The sequence below is a fragment of the Mchenga conophoros genome, linkage group LG12 (genome assembly GCF_057382185.1).
Source record: "Mchenga conophoros isolate Kocher_MC1m ecotype Shallow Benthic linkage group LG12, M_conophoros_male_GT1.1, whole genome shotgun sequence".
NCBI classification, from domain to species: domain Eukaryota; kingdom Metazoa; phylum Chordata; class Actinopteri; order Cichliformes; family Cichlidae; genus Mchenga; species Mchenga conophoros.
The window spans coordinates 36135533-36158131 of record NC_140537.1 but is presented as its reverse complement, the minus strand read 5'-3'; the positions used below and the strand labels follow the sequence as shown (position 1 = coordinate 36158131).

Below are 22599 nucleotides of genomic sequence, written 5' to 3'. Positions count from 1 at the left end.
GACAAAATACAACTCCACAACATTACTAGCGCAAAAAGACAACCTTCCATTTATTTTCACTTAAACAAGAAGCTGGTTTTTATGTACATTAAAGCTTTATAAAAATGTAACAGTGCAAATGCAAATTCCTTGCTGAAAGTTTAACCAAAAGGCATTTCCAGTAGAAATGTGCTGACATATCCTGAGCATAACCATGTATAATATCCACTGAAGTTAAAAAGAGGTGCTTTGCAACATTAAACTGCAGTGTGCAGTACGTATTTTTCGGACCATAAGGTGCACGGGATTATAAGGCACATTAAGCGAAACAAAGCAGTCAGATAAATCAAACTTTATTAAACTCATTCTTCTTGCTTCCTCCACTTCTGTACCATTGATTCATTAATGTTAAATTCTCTGGCAGCGGCTCTATTCCCATGTTGTTGCAGTATACTAATGACTAACCTCGTATTGTGGACGGATTATCTCAGTTGTTCTCCTGACTGAAGATTGGTCCTTTTACAGCATCCTGCCATGCGATTGCATTTGTCTCTAACCATGAAGAACCTTAACGTTAACTTTTATAAGTGGAAAAGTGTTAGCGTTCATCCTCCAGCTTCACTGTTTATGTTATGCTAACATAGTTGTGTCGCTAGCGATCACGTAGCACATCATTATATACCAGCTAGCCCAACTTCAGTAACCCTACAAACGTCACTGCTGTTTAGTTTCCTGTCTTCATTTATGTTGGAAGTGATAGCAGAGCTGTACGTTTGATTTTTTTCAGAAATCTCTCAGTCAGAACATGCTATATCATGCTTAGGTAACTAGCGAAACTAGCGAGCTAACTTCCGCTAGCTTCCTGCTAACTTCTAACTCCGTTAAATGTAATACATTTTGTTTTCATGGATGCCTGGAAGTTAAACTTCATAGTTACACCTGGTAAAGCAGCAATGCTGATCGTTTTATTAAAGATGAAAGACTTTAGACAGTTTTTAACTCTTAGTGATGCTGCAGTGTTCGTTTGACCTGAAGTTTACGGAGTTTAGGACCCAGATTACTCCCAAATTTAAGGGCATCTTAGTCGGACAAATACGACAATAACGACGGCCGCTTGCATGTTCTGCAAAAAAATGTGCTTTGTCGTGTATCTGACGGACAAACACCAAACCAGTTCCACATCACGGAAGTTGCACCATTTTTACAAACCAATTCTGGTTCATCTGTTTCACTCAACAATCGGCCATGTGCGTATGAAAACAAAGGCACTGCGCATGCGCGTTTTACTCATATTCTATCGCGATATTTCATTTTCCTATCGTTGCCTAACATTATACCGGTATTACCGTGAACGGTATAATATGGCCCAGCCCTACTTCCCATTTTTATTTTGTTTCTGCTCTGTCAACATCAGCCAGCAGCAAAGCTCCAGAGTCTTTTGCCTCCTCGGTGCCGCTCTGATATCGTCTGCTTCCAGCCGCTGGTGTCGCACATCGAGCGCTCTGACAGCAGACGCAAACAATCACAGCAACACTTTGCATTCGTGTCACTTACATGCCGGTCAACCATGTCTCTGACTTTGAAACAGACAGAAAATGCTGTAAACCTCAGCTTTTTGAGGAGCGGAAGTAACTGCTGACTTAACAAACTGCATCCAATTAGGATGTGCTTCACTGCTTAATGAGAACATAAAGGACATAGTATGGCAGGGGGACCCTGTGGGAATGCAACGACTAAACCCAGCAGTTGTTTTTAATTGGTTATGTAATAGTGTCACTGAAAAACAGGAATGCGCCTAAAAGAGTACAATAGGCCTCGAGGCTCATGCTTTACACGAGCACGGCCCAGGTACTATATTTAAAAGATTTCTGCATCCTTAATGGCAAAAGTTTGGACACCAGTTTGTACCTTTCATTTCTGGGAAGGTTTCACTTATGGCTGAGGACCATCTATGTGCATATTAGGGAGCGTATCTGCAAAATGTGCATTTGGGTATAGAAGTAATCACTTTTGAAAAACACCTCCGTGTTGATGCCGAGCCAAATGCATGCTCACTTCCTCCTTCCACATGTTGTTAATAGGATGATTGAAGTGTGAAGGCAAGCTTTAGTTTAGTTCCTTGCCTAAACAAAGGCGCTCTTCTCAAAGCCACTGAAAGGACTTTTGGATTTTCAGTAACAGTGGGGGGGAAACAAAGGCTGAGGTTATTTTAAAACAGGAGCGCTACTTAAATAAGGTTAATTAAACTGAAATAAAGGAAGTTCAGCAGTGATACTGGCCTAATTGTTTTTTCTTTGTTCTTTCTTTATTCCTGACTTCCTGCTTATCTTCCCCTTCAGGGAGTTCTTACGGCTCGGGAACCCGCTGAACTGTGGCGCCTGGGACAAGAAGCTGTTGAAGAACTACCGGGTCCACAAACCGAGCTCTCTCAGCTACGACGCCGAGATGAGAAGTAAGATTGTAACATTCGATCATTGTACTCACTGTTCCACAGATCTCCGGTGAAATATTCCTACAAGTGTTTTTTGTCAGAGATATTAAATAAAACACAAGTCGGGTTTTGGTGTTCTTATCAGCTGTCAGTCGGTTACACTTACCAAGTGCATAGACTGGATCATACCAACTACACACACTGCATCCACACAGATAGAATCTATCCCAGGATAAAGTATTAAACTGCCTGCATAAGTATTTGTTATAGTTGGGTTACAGGCCTCAAACGTATTATTAAAGTGCCGACTAAAAGGTAACCACCTTAGAAACCTCTGTGTTTCTGTTTTATCACCTATCACACAACGTTCTTTGGTATTAGTCGAACAAATATAGTTTCTTATACCGACACAGGTAAAATTCTCACTTTGTAATAGCTGAGAATTGAAGAGCTCTTTTCACAGCAGCCTTCCAAGTGCAGCTATGAAGGATGTGCCACCTGGGAGCGATTCCCATCTGCCGTTGTGATGGAGGCTTCTCCTGGGAGAAAGTGTCATTTTTATTTTTTTATTTTTTAACAAAAGCTTTAAAAAAAAAAGGAGAATCATCTTTTCTTTGCTCTATGATGAATTCCCCAAAGAATAACATCTGATGTTAGAGTATGAGCTTTGCTTAGTTCCTTAACGCCAGATTAAAATGCTCAGATGGTCCGTGTGCTTTCAGAGTGGTCGGAGGAACAATCGGAATTAATTACGTATGAACTTTACAATTTATCCAGAGCTCCTCATTTCCGTGCCGGATCAAAGATAGAAGGCAAACCTAATCAGGTGTCCTTCCTTGCATCCGTGTTGTTAGCCGCTTATCCAGTTTGGGATCTTGTGAGCGCTGGAGTTGATCCCAGCTGTCACAGGCTGAGAAGCGGCGTGAAGCCTGAGTATCAAATGGCTAACATGGCGACACAGATGAGCACGCTCATATCCACCTTTTTGGAAGGTGGATATGAGGCCACCTTTTATCCACTGCTTTTTGGAAGCAGGAAGTTGTTAGAGCGGTCTTCTTGTCCACTGATTAAAGCGACGTGTAAACTCAATGTTTAAACAAAGATCGGCTCGCCTCTGTGAATGTAATGCAAATGGCTTGTTTTCCATCAACAGCTGCTAATGTTTGTAATTTTCTGGGCTTCTCAGCATGTCTTAATTGCTTATTGTGTCTCCTCCCAGCTGAGAATGGATATCAAGGCCCCAGTAATTACTGCTCTTTACAGACAGCCACTGGGAGAGCACATATTGCCATCTTTCTCTGTGAGAAGAGTCTGGTTTATTAGCTGCCATTGATGGCTGTTGTAATTCTTGCTTTCATCCAATTCGTCTTTGTCACATCTGCTGACTCTTTAGAAATGAGACGACCCATGTTCTCAATAGAAGGTGAAATATGTTACCTTAGCGCGGGACGTTATTATCGCCCTTCTGGGGCGATGAAAATCCAGCTTTGATTTAATGTGGCCTACTCGCAGTCGGTGTTTTCAGTGCTGTGGGAGTTTTCATGGGCGGACCAAGCTGTGAGGGGTTTTTACCACTCTCTCTGAATCTAATCTAATTGGAAAATAAATGTTATTTTGAATAAACAAATGCAAAATTTGAAGTGCTGGAATTCTGTCAAGACATTTTTAGGACAGTAGAGAAACCACTGTTAGATGGGGAGATGAAACAAGCTGCTTTAAACTAAGAGTAAAAAGTTCATTTGTATTTCTTTTGGGTTTCCGACTACACATTTGCCTCTATAGTGAGGAAAAAACATATATTTTTCTGCTCCGGGGTTTTAAAATCAGGCTATTTTTAAGGTTTAAGGATTTTTTTTAAAGTTTGATTTTGAAACTTGTAATAGCCAAATTTAAACTTAACTATCTTGAAGTGTTGTATTATCTTTCCATTAAGACCTTCTTATATGTAGGGAAGGTCATGTTAATTCTTGGCCTCATTCTTTACAGTTTAACAGGTCAATAAGGTTTCTGACTTTAGAACAAAACGTTATGACTGTAGTCTGGTTCCCTGAAGAAGAGGAACAACATGCAGTACGTACAGTGTGGAATATGACGTCCCTGCGTGTGCCAGCTGAAGACACCTTTGAACCACAGCTTTAAGCCACATGACCTGTAATGACATATTTGAGGCCCCTCCTGCACATATACGTCCCTCAGTTTGATAAACACTCCTGACTGAGCCCAGCTTCTCAGTGGGGAGACTTTGTCTTGTACCTCGTTCCTCTGCTTCAGGGAACAGAAGCTGTTCGCTTTCAGTTGATTCACTTGGTAGCACACATACAGTATGGAAGGGATGTATAAATGCCCCCAGAGTTGTCACTGAACCAGAACAAAAGTGTGTGGTGATGGCCAACTAGCTGCAGCACAGATATCACTCACAGGGACCCCTTTAAATGGGGCACATGAGGTTTCCAATCCCCTGATGCGCCCTGAGGCAAAGAGAGACCTTTGGTTCTGTGAGATGCTGGGAAGATAGCCTCCATAATCCAGTTGGAGAGCCTCTGCTTAGGCAGAGTTTTATCTCTGGCTGGATTATTACAGCAGTTAAACAGCTTGGCCACATAAACACACATTCTGAGTGTGGTCAGTGTAGATTCACATCACACACAGATGAAGGTTCATCTCTTCCTCAGATGGAAAAGGATGAGGGCAAAAAGTGAGAAGCTGAAAAGCGTGTGCCAGAAGCATGCACGGACGAAGCATGAAGGTCACCCTCTCTTTACTGAAGGCAGCAAAGAGGCCGTTCGAAACAACCCAGTATTATGTAAAAGAAACTTCATAGCTATAGAGTCAAAAAATGGACTGAAAGACAACTTGAACCTGGCGTCCAGCTCCAGACAGGGTCCATAGGTGGGCACAGTGATGTGGTAGCGGTTTGCTCCGTGAAGCCATTAGCTTGGAGACAAAATCTGGGAACATGGGCAGGTGGATTTTGATTGTTGTGGCTCTGAGCTTATGAAAAACCCCCACGAACTGTGACGGTTTCTGAGCTGGCAGAGGGGAGGGCTGCTCCACCTGCAACCTTTTTGTTGCATAGTGAAAGAGGGAAAAGGGAGACATGTGGTCTTTGCCAGCCCGCACAGCAGCAGCGGTGACAGGCTGGTTCACACGCTATCTACCAACTATCCATGAATGTCCGGTCCTGCATGTCATCGTCGTCCTGGTGAGCATGCAGCTCAGGCTGCAAGTTGGCTCGTGCCTCACATGGTTATGGCTCACGCTTGGCTTAACCCATCAACATACTCCATGTGTTTACTCAGCTGTTTGCTGGGTCATCGACTGAATACTTCTTGCCTTTGGACTCGCATGAATCTGCATCCTTAGACTCTAAGAGGAAAGAGAAATGCCAAGCAACAGCAGCCTTTCACAGCTCTACCTACAAAGCTTTGGGTTAAGTCAACCCTCTCATACCGTGGACAGTCTCCAGGTAGACGGGGCATTCCTCATGCTGGTCTCACAGAGAAACTTCACCCCTGTGGACAGACTTGCTTCGGTTTGTGACTCATACCAAAATGACAGGAGTGTCTATTCACAGGCAGGGTCCACATATGTCATCACAGGTCATCTGCTTTAAATAGAGGTGTCTTCAGCAAGACAAACAGCTGCGTGATACTGTATGTGTTGTACAAAGTGAAGGAACTGAAACAGAACTAGAAAATTTTGCACGTTTCACAATTACATCTTTCTGCTTTTGAATGTCATGAATTAAAAAGTAAAGTAAGACTAATAAGCGTCCTGAGGCGACGGTTCTTGTCATTTGATGCCATATAAATAAAATGTTATTGATTTGAATAGCTAACCAAACAGGAGCCACCTTTCAGTCCTGAATCGTGGATCTTGCATGTCTTGACTCTAACCACGCCTTCTTAATCTCACAGACAGCATGACCACTTCCATGGAGGGCTTCGGCCCCGACAGCGTCTTCACCACGCCGGCGGAGGACAATGGCCAGTATCGCATCAGCCGCAGCCTCGTGCGCTCCGCTGAGGGCAGCACCGTACCCCTCACCCGAGTCAAGTGCCTGGTGTCGATGACAACCCCCCATGACATTCGCCTGCACGGATCAGCTGTTACACCTGCATTCGTGGAGTTTGACAGCTCGCTGGAGGGCTTTGGGTAAGTTATGGTTAACAGACCTTAAGTGCATTTGGTTTTCCAGTCGTATGCAGTAATGGTTATATTTTTGATTATGATATTTGCAACAATGTAACATTATTCAGATGAGACCTTTGTTACCCGGTTCTTTGTGACCTTTCATTTCTGAGGCCCAGTTCAAAAATGCTAACATGTGTCTTTAACACACTGGATTTCTGACGTTGCCACACAGGATGTCTCATGATTAAGTTCTGGGGGATTCTAACCTGACCTTCAGCCTGACCAAACTTGGCTTGCAAAGTATATATCAACTTGACATTAATGCAGCTATGAAACCAAAACATGCTCCTGTAAACATGTGCCCTGCAACACAGAGGCAACAGCTATTCTGTTCATTACATTTCTACATTTCAGTCCTTATTAAATTAAAAATTATATTAATGTGACAATCTCTTTCAGACTTAAGGAGCGGGACAAACTTTGGTGTACATTTTGGAAAATACTGATGCCTTTATGGAAACAAATCTGTATATAAAGAAGTATAACTTGTAAATGTTTTATATCCATATAAGAGTGGCAGACTTGATTCTTACAGTTATTTTTCATCAGAAAAATCTAACGTGCACTCCCGTGATTGGATACTCTTATAAGATATACGATGTATATAAAGCATAAACACTTCCTGTAACTTTTCCTGTCCTTATGGGTGGAGTAACAGATGGTGCCCATTCTTTTGTAAACCATTTTCGCCCTAAATCTCTTTGCGGATCAATTTTCCTCGCCAGTGAAACACGCCTGAGGATGTAACGTTATTTTCCCCCGCCCTAAACAGGTTGTGTGTGAGTGTCTCTACCTGCTACTGTCTCAGCAGGAGCCTGTTATTCGCCTCCAGTTGTGGAGCTGTGCATACAAATAGGCTTATTTTCCGCCTTTTATGTCACACGGAGCCCTCGGCTGCTCGTTGTGCCGCGGCTGATGCCGCCCGCTGCACCCCCCGGTTTGTGTTGTGTGTTAGCACCACAGTCAGCGCGGGGGTCAGAAGACGGTGTGTGGGCTGTGACCTCAACACTTCGCCCCCATGCTTTTGCGGACATGTTGAGCTGAGACGCAGTTGTGATGTGTTACATTCTTCATGAATATTCATAAGTGCATCTTGCAGAAGATCATAGTAGAGGTTTTCTGTCAGGTTGGTTACTGTGAGCCAACTGCACCGAATTATTAGATGGCCGAGGCTGGGGAAACGTGTATATTCATTCAGTTTGCATTTCTGCACCCAGGGTCCTTCAGTGTTTTGTAAGACTAGACTTGATTAAAAAAAACTGCAGTGAGATTCTCTTTACCCTGATGAAAAAAATGCAAGCTTAGCAGACCAAATATCTAAATTTGCACAAAACATCCCGTGTCGGTGACTCGGCCTGTAACAAACAGCAAGTGGAAGCAACAAACTGACATCCAGCACTTTTTCAGGCCCTTGGTTGCCATGCGATTTAACCACCTGTTTTTACACCAGCATGTACACTGAGGACCGCAGTGATGTCAGTACTACACACAATAAGACAGCACTAATCTTCCAAATCAAACATTTGTGTGTGTCAAACAGGATCTGAAAATTCATCTTTCCACTCTAGTTGTCTGTAGCAGTGCCAGCATCACCACACCAGAAGTATGAATAAGTTATTAATTGTATAAAACATTATACTGTTAATATATTTTCTACAATTTTGCAAAACCATTCAGCGGCCTGTTTCTGGCCCCCTGACTATATGTTTTTAACCACCTTTATTTAAGACAAATTCCTATCTCAGAACATGTGAAAGTATTCAGTTGTGGCACAGATGAGCTTTTATTTCACAGGCTTTTCTTGGCTCAGATTGGTCCTTTTTGAAGGGTGACTGCACGTAACCACAGTCAGTCTGCATTAAAACGAGAAGTCTGTGCTGCCTTACTTAACTGAAGTCTGTCCCAGATGATATAGGATGAAATGTGAGTTATACTATGGACAGACAACCGACACTCTCACATCCACACTTACAGCAAATTTAAAATGATTAGTTTAACTAATGAACCCGTCTTTACACGACAGGAGGAATCCAGTCTAGTCTTTGTTTAGCTCTCAGAAATGCTCTAAAAACTCTTTAGTTTTAAAAACATGTTTTAAGCTCTTTAAAAAGTGTGCACCAACTCCAAGGAGCCTCTTGTAGTGTCAAAACTTCCTGAGATTGTCAGGAATCGAGCGTGTGATTCAGTTGCTTTTTATCTACTGCTTTTGAAAAATCCCTCCCCCTCCGAGCGATCGCACTTTCTTAGCTTTGCTGTTTCCTTTACTCAGAAGAACCTGTGCGACTCATCACAGCAGCCAGCTCAGAATAAAACATGGAGTTTCTCCTGAAAACGCAGCAAAGCAGCAGCAGCACACAGGCAACGAGGCAGTGGCCCACTTTCTGCTAACCAGAGGAGGAGACACACGACGCACACTCATACATCCAGAGAGAGATGGCCCCTCCTTTCTCTCCCATCTGTCAACATGAAATATTGATGCCTCTGCTGCTATTAGGACTCTCATACACAGACGCACTCTCTATAACACACAACAGTTTTACACAGAGCCGGACACATGGATGCACACTCACCCACATGAGGCCAGGAAGATTCAGTCTTGACGGTTAAGGGTGGAGGAAACATTTTTTATTTCATTTTTTTAAAAGAATTAAAGAGAAAACATTCGCTGGAAGAAGATAAATTAGCATAACGTGCCGGTGAAATCCCTGCAGTGCTTTTTTTTCCTTCTTTGTCTTTTTAATAACCTAACCTGGGGTGATGAAAGAGACAGCTACATGTAGTTACTCTGAGGCAGCAGGGCGGTGTACTTGTTAGTTTGACAGGCTGTCTGTTAAACTGGGGCCCAGCGCAGTGACTTGTCCTTGAGAAGTGTCCTTGATAAAAATTTATTGAATCCCTGCCAGCCTCTGGGACGGTGTTCTTTAGCTACCCCTGACCTCTGACCTTCCTGTCCAGGTGGAAAAAGAAGATGAGGAGGTGGGAAAAAACCAGGTCATTGTGGGCTCCGTGACTGTGGCTATTAAAATGCAGAATTTGTGGCGAACAAATAAAAATGAAGGTTTTATGTGTGACTGTTACAGTTATGTCAAGATAAAAGGAGATGCTCACATTGCTTGTGTAGTCCAGTTTTACCCATTATCATTAATAAATCTCATGAAAAATGAGACAACTGTCTTGGGTTTCCAGAAACTCATACGTCCGTATCCAATTTGAGCCAGTCTGTACTTTATCCCATTACACGTTACTGCTGCCACTGAAAAACAATGAACTTATATTAAAGAAGAAGAATACGTAAATACCTGGTGACACTGGCCTCACCGTTTGAGTGCATGGATTGATTTGTGCTTATCAGCATAAAAACAGCTGTTAAAATCGATGTTCATTTCCTCTGAGTTGCGGTAAGTCATCTTTCTTTTAAAGACAGAAGTACAGAAATAAATCAGTCAAGCTTTGCTCTCGGTTTTAATTTTAAAACTTTGGGATTGCAGTGAGGTGGTTTGAACTGCTTTTATATTAGAAAAACACATACACGTCCCAAAGATGGATGTATCCTACATCTAAAAAGTTTACACAATGCAGAAGTGCCCTAAAGTTGGATTTAATTAAATGGGCAGCAGAGAGCAATTCCTCTTGCTGCAGAAAAAGAAGTTGAGCAAACAGCCCTCATTTCCTTGGTGAACACTTTCCTGATGAGTTTATGGTGTTGATCATTAGTTTAAAGTCTTATTGAATACAACATTTAGTTTTTTGTGTGTGAATAGTTCCCATTAAAACAAAAAAGGACAAGAAATCAGGGTTTAGTTTGGTGTTTGTAGCTGACAGTAGTGCTCTCCGTTCCTCAGTTTCTCCCTCACTGAGCTTAATAATGTGACCTTATTAAGGTCGCATTAATAAGCTCAGATGGGGGATGTAACAATGGCATCTTTGGTTTACGATCTATGCTTCATAAAGATGAGACTGATCATGTATTTGCATCTATACAGTTCTATATTTCTGCTGCAGTTTTGTAGTTTCCACTAAAAAAAAAGTAAATTTGCAATAAAATATGTTTTTACTTTACAGTCAAATAACTGTAAAACTGGAATACCTGTACATCTGTAAGAGAAATTGAGTTTTATAAATACAGTTATTCTGTTGTTCATTATTGTACAGAAGATTTACAGTTATTTTACTTTACAGTGAAAGAACTGTAAATCTGTAGTAAAATAGTAAAAGTGTAGTAAATAACTACAAATTTGCAGTTTTAATTTAGCTTTCCAGCTATTTTAACTGGGTTTCCACAGATTTACATTTATTTTACTTTACAGTGAAATACTGCAGATTTACAGTTATTTTAATTGGGCTTTTTGCAGTGTCCTCCAGTGCAGCTCAGTTCAAATCTGTCAGGTTTCTGGATGAATTGGCCTTGACACACTCTAAGGACTTCTTTGTCTCCCCTGAAGAGGGGAAAACCCCAAATCCTCCTGTTCATTTCCCAGAGCACCAGTGTCTTCAGTACTGGTTCAGGATGATTAGAGAGGAGAAAATGGCACCTTCACCGAGGGGCAGTGAGTCAGCAGAACGCAACGCCAACTCACAAAGAAAAATCTTTGTAATTCTGTCGAATGATTGCCAGCCTTTGTCTGCAGGAGAAGTCCTTGAGAAAGTGGACGGCAGTGCATACAGACATCAGACTCGAGCTTACTGAGGAGTTGTGTATGTGGTCTCACTGTGCAGGCATCACCCTGTTTTTTGACAATTAATTGGAATATTATCATCATTATCATCACTATCAGCACCAACCTTAGCGAGTGCAGGGGGGCTGCAGCTGACTTTGAGCAGATTTCCTTTGAAAAATGATTCTGAATGTGCGCTTTCATCCCACCTCTATCTCCTTCTCATACATAATTAATCCGCGAGTATTAGGCAGCTCAAAATTTCCATATTATAACATGAAGCTTGTGTTTTGAAGCGTGTGAATTACCATACTGTTTTCTGGAAGTTGGGAGGAATTTTTCTAATAGTTTACTAAGCGATGGAGCCAGACTGGAGCGGACATTCAGCAAACGCGCAGTAAATCTCTCGCGCAACAAATGCGCGTGCAAGCTGTTGACGTGTCTTGTGTCTGTCACGGCCGTTTCCCCAGATAGCAGCCGTTAATCTGTCCTCTTCTTGTCCCGTGCAGGTGCCTGTTCCTGCCCAGCCTGGCGCCTCACAACGCCCCCACCAACAACACCAATGCTTCAGGTGTCAGCGACGGAGCAGTGCTGAGCGGGATGGGCACAGGTAAAAATAGATCATTGTGCTGGGTCAGATTCCATTTACTGTAGCACAAAGGTCACCGACTGGTTGGGCCTCGGGGTATCTGCTAGCATGAACGTGGAGGCTGATTTTATAGGTTAACCAGGCACAGCGGCCCACCGAGCTACACTTTGAAGCTGAAACATAAAGGTCAGTGACATAACTAATTCTAGCCCTTACAATAACCAAAGGACAGAGTAGTAATGGATTTGCTTTTCTAAAAATGGTGAAAAGCAGAAAAGTCACATGCTTAATGTGCTGACTGTTTGTCTTTGCTGCACGTAAGCAGAAAATGATCATTGCCACAAACAAAGCAAAGGTCACCTGACTGACAGGATTAGGAAACAGCCTTTCAGAAGTGTTAAAACTTGGAGGTTTGACGGTATCCAAGTTACGGTTGCTATGAAGGGCGAAACTATCCATCGAGACCCCAAATGTTTCTGTGGCAGGCTGTAAACATGCTTTCATGCTGTTAAACTGGCTTTTTAACATGGAAGTCTGTGGGACGGATTCACCACACACCAAGGGGAACTGCAGTTTTTGTCTGTTCTGCATTAAACTTTGGCACCATTAACTCCACCGGTGCTTTCCTGCAGTGACAAGTAAAAATAATAAAGACTTTTTAAAACTGACATGCAATAAACTGCTTTTAAACAGTGAATGGTTCTTTGATGCTGAAATGTTTTTATCACATCAGAAGGTAACAAAACTTTATTATACGCAGGTCTTCTGTCATAATTCTTCAATTAAATGAGGGCAAAGCCTCCTTTTGATCGCCTCCGTTAAGGTTGCTGCTTTGTGTTGTTAATACAAACTCAACACTTTGTGCAGTGGTTTCACATTTACAGCTTTGCATTGGACACAGCAAAACGGAGACTGGATCAATGAGACAGAAGAACTGCTTTATTATAATGTCGAGTCTATTTTATAAAACTGGCTGACACATTGGGGCGACCGTGGCTCAGGGGGTTGGGAAGCGTATCTGTAACCGGAAGGTCGCCGGTTCGATCCCCGGGCTCTCTGTCCTGGTCGTTGTGTCCTTGGGCAAGACACTTTACCCTACTTGCCTACTGGTGTTGACCAGAGGGGCCGATGGCGCGATGTGGCAGCCTCGCTTCTGTCAGTCTGCCCCAGGGCAGCTGTGGCTACAACCATAGCTTGCCTCCACCAGTGTGTGAATGTGAGAGTGAATGAATAGTGGTATTGTAAAGCGCTTTGGGTGCCTTGAAAAGCGCTATATAAATGCAATCCATTATTGGATTGCATTTATATAGCATTTATATTTAACTATATTATATTTAACTAAATTAAACTTTATGCACCTTTGTGGATTTTTTTGGTCACTCTGTAGAGCTCCTTTCAGCTGCTCCCTTATTCACCCGGGGTCACCACAGCGGGCAACTCTGCATGTTTGATTTGACAGAGGTGTCCTGATGCAACCCCTAAGGGATTTGCGTCTTCTCGGGGGATAGAGTCGGGGATCTTTCGCTTGTTAGGTTAATGTGTAAACAGTTAAACTATGGATGGCCTTTGTTTGTGGCATGAAGGCCTTTGTTGCTTTCCCGGCTTTTAATTAACTGCCAGTTTTTATTAGAGGAAATACGGTGCATCCGATGTGGGGAGGAAGTGAGAATTTAGCAGAAGAGTCAGCGGTCTTTAGCTGTAATCATATCCACAAACCTTCATCTGTGTCTTTGTGAGAACATGTCACATCAAAGTAGATCAGTCATGTTGTGTCAGTGCGTCAGCTCCACTCTTCGTTCAGTCCTCTCTCATGAAACAGGAACAGGAAACTGTGTAAAGCAAAGCATTCGAGTGCTGCTCGTTGGATTTCACTTCTTGCAAATGACTCTAAGTTCCTTTATGATACGTTTTTGTCCTTTATCCTGTTGGCTTGCTCATTTCTGTTGTTTCAGAAATAGTAAATTGACTGGTTCTTTGGCATGCACACTGGGATTGAACCACCAGCCTCCCGATTAGTAGATTAGTAAATGACCTGCTACACCTCCTGAGCCACAGCCGCCCCTTAAAACAAGCGTTTTCAATTGATGAGTAAGAATAGATTCCTGTGTTTCATCCCACCTAATTTCATTTTTAGCCCACAGGTACACAAAAACTCTTTGTGCATTTCCCTTTTTTGCTTGGTGTTTAATTTTTAACGACACACATCCCACTCGGATCACCGCGTCTGCTGCTTCGTCTCGTTTTTTCTGTTTATGTTCCATCGGCCTCGTTGTTGTTTTCTCCATTTCACCATCATCTTTATTCTCACTCTCCTTCCTTTTCTTTAAAGCAGCTGTGTGTCTTTGCAAAACCTCTTTGGATTTCTTTTGCTTTTGATCTTTTTTCTTCTGTTTTCATCATTTTTCGTCTTTTATGCAAAAAGAAAAACACATGTCTGCATATCTCGAGCTTCAGACCTCACCTGTCCTTGAGCCGTTAGTTTTAGTGTGTTAAAAATAAAATGTGTTTGTTATGAAAAACCTCATAAACAATATTGATATTTTACAGAATAGATTTTATCATATAAACTGTCTGCGATGTTATGCTTGAATTTTTAGTGTGTAGCCTCATTTAGTATTTATGAAGCACAGCTAGACTCTCCTTTCTCCTCTTCCTCCCAGTCCACCCTCCTCTCCATCCACTCATACATGACTATCGTTCCTCCATCTGTTTACCTATTCATGCCGCTCCTTCTGTGCTCATCCACCCCACACTGCTCTGCTCTCGTCTTCTCCTGCTAGTCACCCAACTCTATTTATAGACCTCACTCGTTCCTCCCTCATTTCTTCCTGTCATTCACATTTTCCTTTTCTGTCCCTTTCACTGCTTATCTCAGTCTCCTTCATTCTTCCTCCTTTCCCCTGCCCTGATTCTATCCATTCTTTGTCACTTTCCCCTTCCATCTCCTCATTTATCTCTATCCCGTCTCCTCCCTTCCTCTCTGTTTCCTTCCTTCTCTTTCCTCATCCACTTCGGTCTGACCCGTATCTGTGAATGACACCATCCAGAGGCTCATTTATCAAAATATCTTCATTCTGCTCACAACAACAATGTTGCACCAAGTGTAAATTGATATGCATAAGAATTCGATGTAATCCCTCAAACCAGTTTTCTACAGTTTGTGATGGAGTCCACAGACAGCCCCATTATTTGGTCAAGTCTGATAACCATTTGAGTGACAACCTCATCCCGAGCCACAGACTCTGCTCTGAGATCTTTTCTAACCAATCTGGACGACAGAGTACTGCCTTCATGTTTTGGCAGCTTACGTCAAAGTTTTAGCTCATTTTAATGGTAATGCGAGCTACTGTACACCTCGATCTACACCCGGAGGCTGAATTGAAATCTTTCCTACACCCTCGGTGTGCTGTTCTGCAGCTCTGGCTGATCATACATAAACATGGCATAATTTAATGTGGTGTGTTTGGCACAGATAAAGCACCGACTCAAAACAAACGTTTGCAGAATGCAAATCTGAACCAGGAAAATATGGAGAATGACTCAGAAGAAAAATAAGAGCATTTTTTCATAATAGGTGTGATAAGATGAGTCAAATAGGTTAGCTGTTTGCAGTATGTCACATTAATAAATGCAAGAAAACACAACATTTAAGATCAGAAATAATAAAAAAAATCAAGCCTACAATAACTCAGTTTCTAGTTTTCTGGACTGGCGAGACGAGAACAAACAATCTGTCCAAAAACTATGTAAAGTGACGAAAATGTCTTTGATCACAAACTGATGAAAGCTCAGTTTTGGTCCCTGAAGCTTTACGTCTTTCTTAAAACAGTCCATTGAGCCACTAGCGATGTTTACATAGATGTAGGTATCATGGCCCCGAGTAAATGTGTTATGATGCATGAGAAAAAGAGAAGAGCTGAAAGCAACACAGTCAATTCACTGTGTTGCTTTCACACTCTGGTCAATCTACATTGACAAGTGGGCTCATAGCAGGACGAGTGGAGATATTTCAGTCAGCTCACCTGTTGAGCAGGTCACGTGGCGAGGAAGCCCAGGGGAAGACTCAGGATACACTTCAGAGGCTACGTGTCTCCAGTGGCTGGGAACACCTCTGTGGCCTTCCTGAAGAACTGGAGGTGTTGACTGGGGAGAGGCCTGTCTGTTTGCCCCACAATATGGACCCATCTATTATGGATGGATGGATTTAATATGTAAAGCATTGAGATAAAAATAATTGTGAATTTTTAAAAAATATATATATATATATATATGAATAAAAACAAATAAACCTCTATCTTTTCTCACTCCCCCCTTCCTTACCCAGGCGAGCGCCTGTTTCCTCCCCCATCAGGCCTGAGTTACTCCACTTGGTTCTGCGTGGAGAGGTTCAGCACATCCCCTCAGGCCCACCCGGTGCGGCTGCTGACCATCGTCCGTCGGGCCAACTCCTCGGAGCAGCATTATGTGTGCCTGGCTGTGGTGCTGTCAGCCAAAGACCGCTCGCTCACCGTCTCCACCAAGGAGGAGCTGCTGCAGACATACTGTAAGTGGCAGCACTAGACTTAAACTCCGGTTTGCAGCATAACCACAAGAATTAATAATCCGCCGCTGCACAACCATCCTCTAGACCTCTATACTTTGTCCATGCTTCAAGATTCTTTTTGGTGAACCATCAGGAGAAAATTATTATCTCAAATCTGTGAAATCTCAAGCTTGTATGCCAAAAGCCATTACTTTTTTGTTTTTGGGATGATGCACTTTCATACAGGATATATTCCCAGAAAAGAAATTAAAACTTTCTGTTAGATATTTGAGTTTAAAATGCTGATACAGTTTTGTTTAGAGATTATATTTGATAAATATGACCTTTCCAGTGTTACAGAGAGCAAGTGGGAGAAATGTGCACTTTCTGTTACGACCAAACAGGCTTCCTCTCTGGGGCTTTAACCCTGAGCTAATGTACTCACTTCTGCTGGAGCTCTCTGGCTCATTGATGTTGCCCCCTGCTTCTCTCTGCCTTCCCCCATCAAGCAGCGGATGATTCTAGCGAAGAAGCCTCCTTCTACGAGATCCTTCCCTGCTGCGCTCGATTCCGCTGTGGCGAGCTGATCGCCGAGGGCCAGTGGCACCACCTGGTGCTGGTCATGAGCAAAGGCATGCTGAAGAATAGCATGGCCACGCTGTACATCGACGGCCAGCTCATCAGCACTGTCAAGGTAAAATTAGTACGCGGCGTGTCAGCAATAACCAACATCCACATTGCAGATCTCGCATTGTTGTTCCTGTCGAGATCCAGCTGTTAGGAAAACTGTACTAAACTGTCCAGTTTCTGTTGACCAACCGCGGGTGAACAGGCTTTGTTGCATGCAGGGTGTTTGTTGGAAGTTTTGGGTTGTTTTTTTTTTTTTTGCATGAACAGAACAAGAGCAGTGCAGCACCACAGGACAAACTCCAGCTGTAAACCTGTACCCTGGTAAAGGTGCAGTAACAGGAGGGTTAACCTAGCTTGCCAGTATATCTTTAATAGGATACGTCAATTAAGTCTTGTAATAAATGTAGATGGATTTATGGGTATAAAATCAGACTATATGTCATATACATAAAAACTATCTCCATCATCTCATATTCACGGTTACCTGTTTTTAAAGACAGCTGCTGTATAAAGAAACGGTGAGCTAGTGCCCGATTTAAAACTATGAGTGTGCTGATAGTTTCTTATGCATCAGTAGGTAAGTACGCCGCAACAACGGCTTTGTGTTTGGAAGTCGACCATAATTAGCTCGTCTTATTTGGACTTCTGATCACGGTTGGCGTTGAGAAGCAGCAGTGGCGTACGTTTCTAACTCCGACCTTTAAACAGCAGCTTTTGAGTGCTGCAGTCAGCAGACTGTGATGTGGTTTGTGGTTCAGTGACTTTAGATTCCCCTGAGATTAGACAGCAGAATAGGGAATAGGCTGAGACCGCAAGTCACAGCTTCTCCTTAACGGCACTGATAACAGCGGCTTCATTTCCTGCTGAGGGCCGTGTACAGGAAAAAACAGGCTGGTCGTGTGTCTCATATGGGTCTAAGTGTTCGTGTGGTTGCATTTAGCTTGTAAAAGAGTGACAGTAAAGCAAAAGGTGTGCAGGCACCTCCCAGGTGGTCTAAATGGCAAAAGTAGCCAGTAACAACAGCAGGAGTGGCTTGATGTGTGAATAATGAATAGATGATACGTTTTATTTCTGACATGAAGTCTGCTCAGAAAACTGCTGAAATGCTGTTTTGTGCTGAGCAGTATTTCTCCTTTCATATCCCTTTTTATCCTTCCCACAGTCAGTGTCTCTGCGTCACTCACTGTTGTGTAACATCAGGCGTTTTGATTGGTCATAAATGAATCTTGTGATTTTAAGAACGAACTATTAAGGCCCTGGTTGTTTAAAAAAAATGCTCCATGTGTTTGTTTATTTAAATAAAAAAACAAACAACAGAATTATTTCAGAAAAAAACAAAAGTTATCTGTGTCAGTATTATTAGCCCCTGACTTTTTATTGAGCTTTGCACAAACCACTGCTGTACAATGATGTGCTTTAAGTTTTTAAAACGGTCTAAAGTCAAGTTAAAACTGAGTTTATCTTTCAATTAACACAAAGTATAAAAACTTCAGCAAGGGTTTAAACTGTCACTTGAGAAAGCATCACGCTAAAAACAAAGAAATCAGTTCAGACTTAAAATAATTGTTGATGCTCACAAAGCAGGAAATGGATATACAGAGTTATCACAGCGTTTCCATATATCCAGAACTGGAGTGAGAAGGATTCTAGGAGAGCCACACAGTGCGGAACAAGCCTGTCTGAGGTAGAAGCAAAGATTTCAAAGACACTGTTGAGTGTTGATGTGTCCAAAGACCCCAGAACAACTGCCAAGTCATTGTAGTCTCAAAGAAGACGATCACTGGAACCCCACACAGGAAAAAACCCAACTTCTGCAGATAAAGGTACGCTAAGAACACCCTGGAGAAAGATTATGTACACAGGAAGTGCGTCTTTAGGTCAGATGAAACAAACTAGAGCTCTGTGGCCAAAGAGATGCTGCTTATGTTTGGAGAACAAAGGAGGAGGTGAACAACCCAGAGAACACCGTCCTCACGGTGAAACGTGGTGGTGAGAGGATTACTCTGCGGGGATGCTTCAGTGCGAACTGGAACCCACCTGGACTCAGCAGCGATTGCACTTTGAAATAGATTTTTTTGAGACCTTGAAACAAAAGCATGGCTCCTGATCTCATTGTGGATCTTCCTGTAGTGCAGATGACTTTTTGAATGTCCCTCTATGGCCGCCGAGTATGTTGTGTCTGTAAGAACCTGATATTGGATTTTTAAGATCGATAACAATATTTGGTGATTTAAAAATCTGATATTCCAAAGTATCGACCGATTTATTTTTTCTTTCAGACACGTGAGACGAACAGATTTCCCGAACATTCGTCATGTGTAGTTATTTACTCAACTCTGCCGTATGTTCTTTACTGGAATCAGTCGCACTTTAGTCTTGAGTGCTGGGCGGCCGGAGGCAGAGACAGATTCTCCATCTGCTCTGGTGACATAAGTTAAAATTCTGAGTAGGTCTGATAGGTCGAAGTCTGAAAACCAAGTTAAGATGCACCGTTTTTCCATCCATCCTGCTGTTTATCCACGGCCAGGTCACAGGGCGGCAGCCTATCGGAGAAGCCCAGACCTTCCACAGTGTAGCAAGCCCCAGGCTGTCCTGTGTATGCCCCAGGTCCTCCTCCATGTAGGACATGCCCAGTAATCAATACCTCGCCCAGGAGGTGCCTGGGAGTCTTTCTAACCAGATGCCTGAACTGCCCCAACTGGCTTCTTTTGATGTTGATGAGTATCAGGTCTACTCTGGGTCCCTCACAAATCACTGAACTTCCCACCCTGTCTTTAAGGCTGAGTCCAGCCGCCCTTCAGAGACTTCTGATTTCCGCCACTTGTATCCGCTGTCTAATTCTTCCAGTCGTTACCCAGAGCTCATGACCACAGATGAGATTAGGGATGTAAATCGACAGCTTCACTTTTACGCTCAACTGTCTCTTCACCACAGCGAACCGGTGCAGCATCCGCATCACTGCAGACGCTGCAGCAATCAATCTGCCAGTCTCCCGTTCAACTGTCCCCTCCCCTCGTGAACGAGACCCCCAGATACCTCCTCCTCTGCTTAGTTTAGAACTGTTAGCAGTAAGCTAAATAATAACTATTTCTGCTTGTTTTCACTGTGCCTGTGACGTGTTTAGAACATAAACGCGCATCTGAGCTGTTAAAATCCAGGAGCTGATAGGTCAACTCGATTATTTATCAGCTCCATCCAGCCATTTAATTCATCACTGACGTAAATAGGTAACGCATGCATATTTAATTAGCCTGCTTCCCCAAAGAAAAGGACACAAAAGGAGTTATCAGAGCAAACTATCAACTCATCAGTCTCTGACTCACACTGACAAAAGACAAACGCAGGAGTAAATCATGTGTGTCTGTGCACTGACCCAGCAGAGAATATTAACTGATAAAATCATCAGAGCCCTTGATCTATGATGTTTTTAAGTTCTGTTCCCTGAAATATAGACTTGATGATTATTTAATCCTGTCAGAGGGGACAGCATACGGGACCGGTTCCCAATTAAGTGGGTTCAAACTTCAACTGTGCATATAATTGAAATGAGTTTGTGTATCTCACATGCTCTGAAGCTCTGTTGTGATCTGAGCCAATAAACAAGTCAAATGTAAGTCATTTCTCTTTGTAGTCTCTGAAGTTTGTGGCGGGCTACGTCTGCATTTCATAGCACAAAAAACTGTCTGAGAACATGAATGTGTCAGCTCAGTCGTATTTCTGCATATCTTATAGAAATCCCTCTTTTGAGTCATTACCTTCACCTTTCCTCTTCTCCAGCTTCACTACATCCACAGCGCTCCAGGCGGCTCCAGCTCCACCAACCCTCCTGTCGTTAGTACTGTTTATGGGTACATAGGGACACCCCCTGCCCAGCGCCAGCTCTCCAGCCTGGTGTGGCGTCTTGGGCCTACCCACTTCCTGGAGGAGTTCCTACCTGCCGCCAGCGTCGCTGCCATTTATGAGCTTGGACCCAACTACGTGGGCAGCTTTCAGGCCGTCTACCTCCCCTGTGAGTGGACCACCAGACCTCGACGTACAGTCTGCAGACCTGCTTTTAACCAGGCTCCAAATCCTTGCTCTACTTTAATGCTTTTCTTTAGTTTTGTTCTGTCATTTAACCACCTTGCATCACTTCTTTTCTCCCAGCGTTCATCCATAAATGGCTCCTCTTTTTTTTTAAATTTTTACTCACTTTTTACCTTCTCCATTTTTCCCTTCCTGCAGGTAAGGACTCCAAGGCGGAGGTAGCGCCGGCCTCTCCGGTGGTGCTGGTGCCAGAGGAGAAGGTGTCTTTCAGTCTGTATGCGCTCTCTGTGTTGACTCTCACTGTGGCCAAAATCAGGAAAAGCTACAACAAACTGGACAGCAAAGCCATCGCCAAACAGGTCAGACGCACGACTTCGCAAGGAATTAAAAGTCACTGCTTTAATGTTGTTGTCACCACAGGTTTGTCTGCTAAATGGAAATCTTACTGTCAGATATTCTGTCAAAGTTTCATTGAAGAATCTATTATTTCCGTTACAGTAACCTTTAAACCGTAACTCTAAATTCAGTTTTCTATTGAAGTGTGCAGCACACTGGCTGAGATGACATCATCCTGGCTGACGTAACCGACTGAAAAAAGAAACCTGTCTTCTCCCTCTGCTACTGTGCCATGTGGTGACGTGTTTACCCTTAGCACAAGTGTAACGTTTGCAGAGAGGAAAGACTTTGAAGTTAATAAATAATTAAATACAAGCAGAAAAACTCCAAATTGAGGTCCAAAGTGTAAACACACATATAAGCTGTTTTCACACATGGATTTGAGACTATTTCAGGATTGTTAGATTGGGGCATTTTCCACAGACGTCCTTTTCGCAGCAATCACCTGCTTTGCATGACTTCGTGTTACATGAAGTACTCCATTACATCGGACACATGCACCCTGTCTAGGAAACTTCTAGGAAAGTATAGGGCTGCTGTGCATATCTGGAAATGGCTATGGATGTGCATTCACACACTTAATGGTTTGCAAAGGTCAATTTCATTTTTCAACAGAAAACTCAAGTCCATTGCATTTAAATGATGCATTTAAAGGAAGTAGCACACACAGTCCCACCACGAGTGTGTGTTGGAGCTCCAGATGAGCTCTGTGTTATCTCTTTCTCTACACTTGTCACTTTCCCAGCCTGCCCGTCTCTCCTGCTCCGTCTCCCGCAGCAACTCACAGGAAGTGAAGTGCAGAGAATTACAGAGGCAGCAATTCTGCAGCAGAGACCTGTCACAGAGTAGGAAGACACTCACTCACTGTGCAGAGGGGAACGAAAATAAGTTGTTGTCCTCTCATGCAGCATTATCACTTCCCTCTTAGCAAACTAAGCATAGTGTTTGGGTCTTTCACACCCTCTCACTTGGCTAAACATGGGTGTCATGTTGAGAGAAATAAAACTCCATAAATACACAATTATTCTAAATGCCAATGTTGCATAATGCTGTTTTTACCTTCCCCGAATTAACTGAAAGAATCCAATATTTCATTTCAGCTCAGTAAAGCTTTTGATCAGATCTTGGTGCAAGACTGCAGCGTCTAACAGTAAAACATTCTTACTCATAGACAAAC

At 42.8% G+C, this 22599-nt stretch overlaps 1 protein-coding gene across 8 annotated transcripts in view; it reads left to right on the top strand.

Annotated features, from left to right (window-relative positions):
* Positions 1–22599, top strand: part of wdfy3 (WD repeat and FYVE domain containing 3) — a 121012-nt gene that overhangs the window by 59801 nt on the left and 38612 nt on the right. For 6 of the 8 annotated variants that reach the window (XM_085295541.1, XM_085295540.1, XM_085295543.1 and 3 more), the window contains 7 exons: positions 2319–2431; positions 6328–6565; positions 11769–11869; positions 16173–16391; positions 16880–17064; positions 20778–21009; positions 21225–21385. In XM_085295541.1, coding sequence (XP_085151667.1) covers positions 2319–2431; positions 6328–6565; positions 11769–11869; positions 16173–16391; positions 16880–17064; positions 20778–21009; positions 21225–21385 — 1249 coding nt within the window. The remainder of the gene's footprint in view (positions 1–2318; positions 2432–6327; positions 6566–11768; positions 11870–16172; positions 16392–16879; positions 17065–20777; positions 21010–21224; positions 21386–22599) is intronic. The other 2 variants (XM_085295545.1, XM_085295539.1) reach the window with 1 other exon arrangement.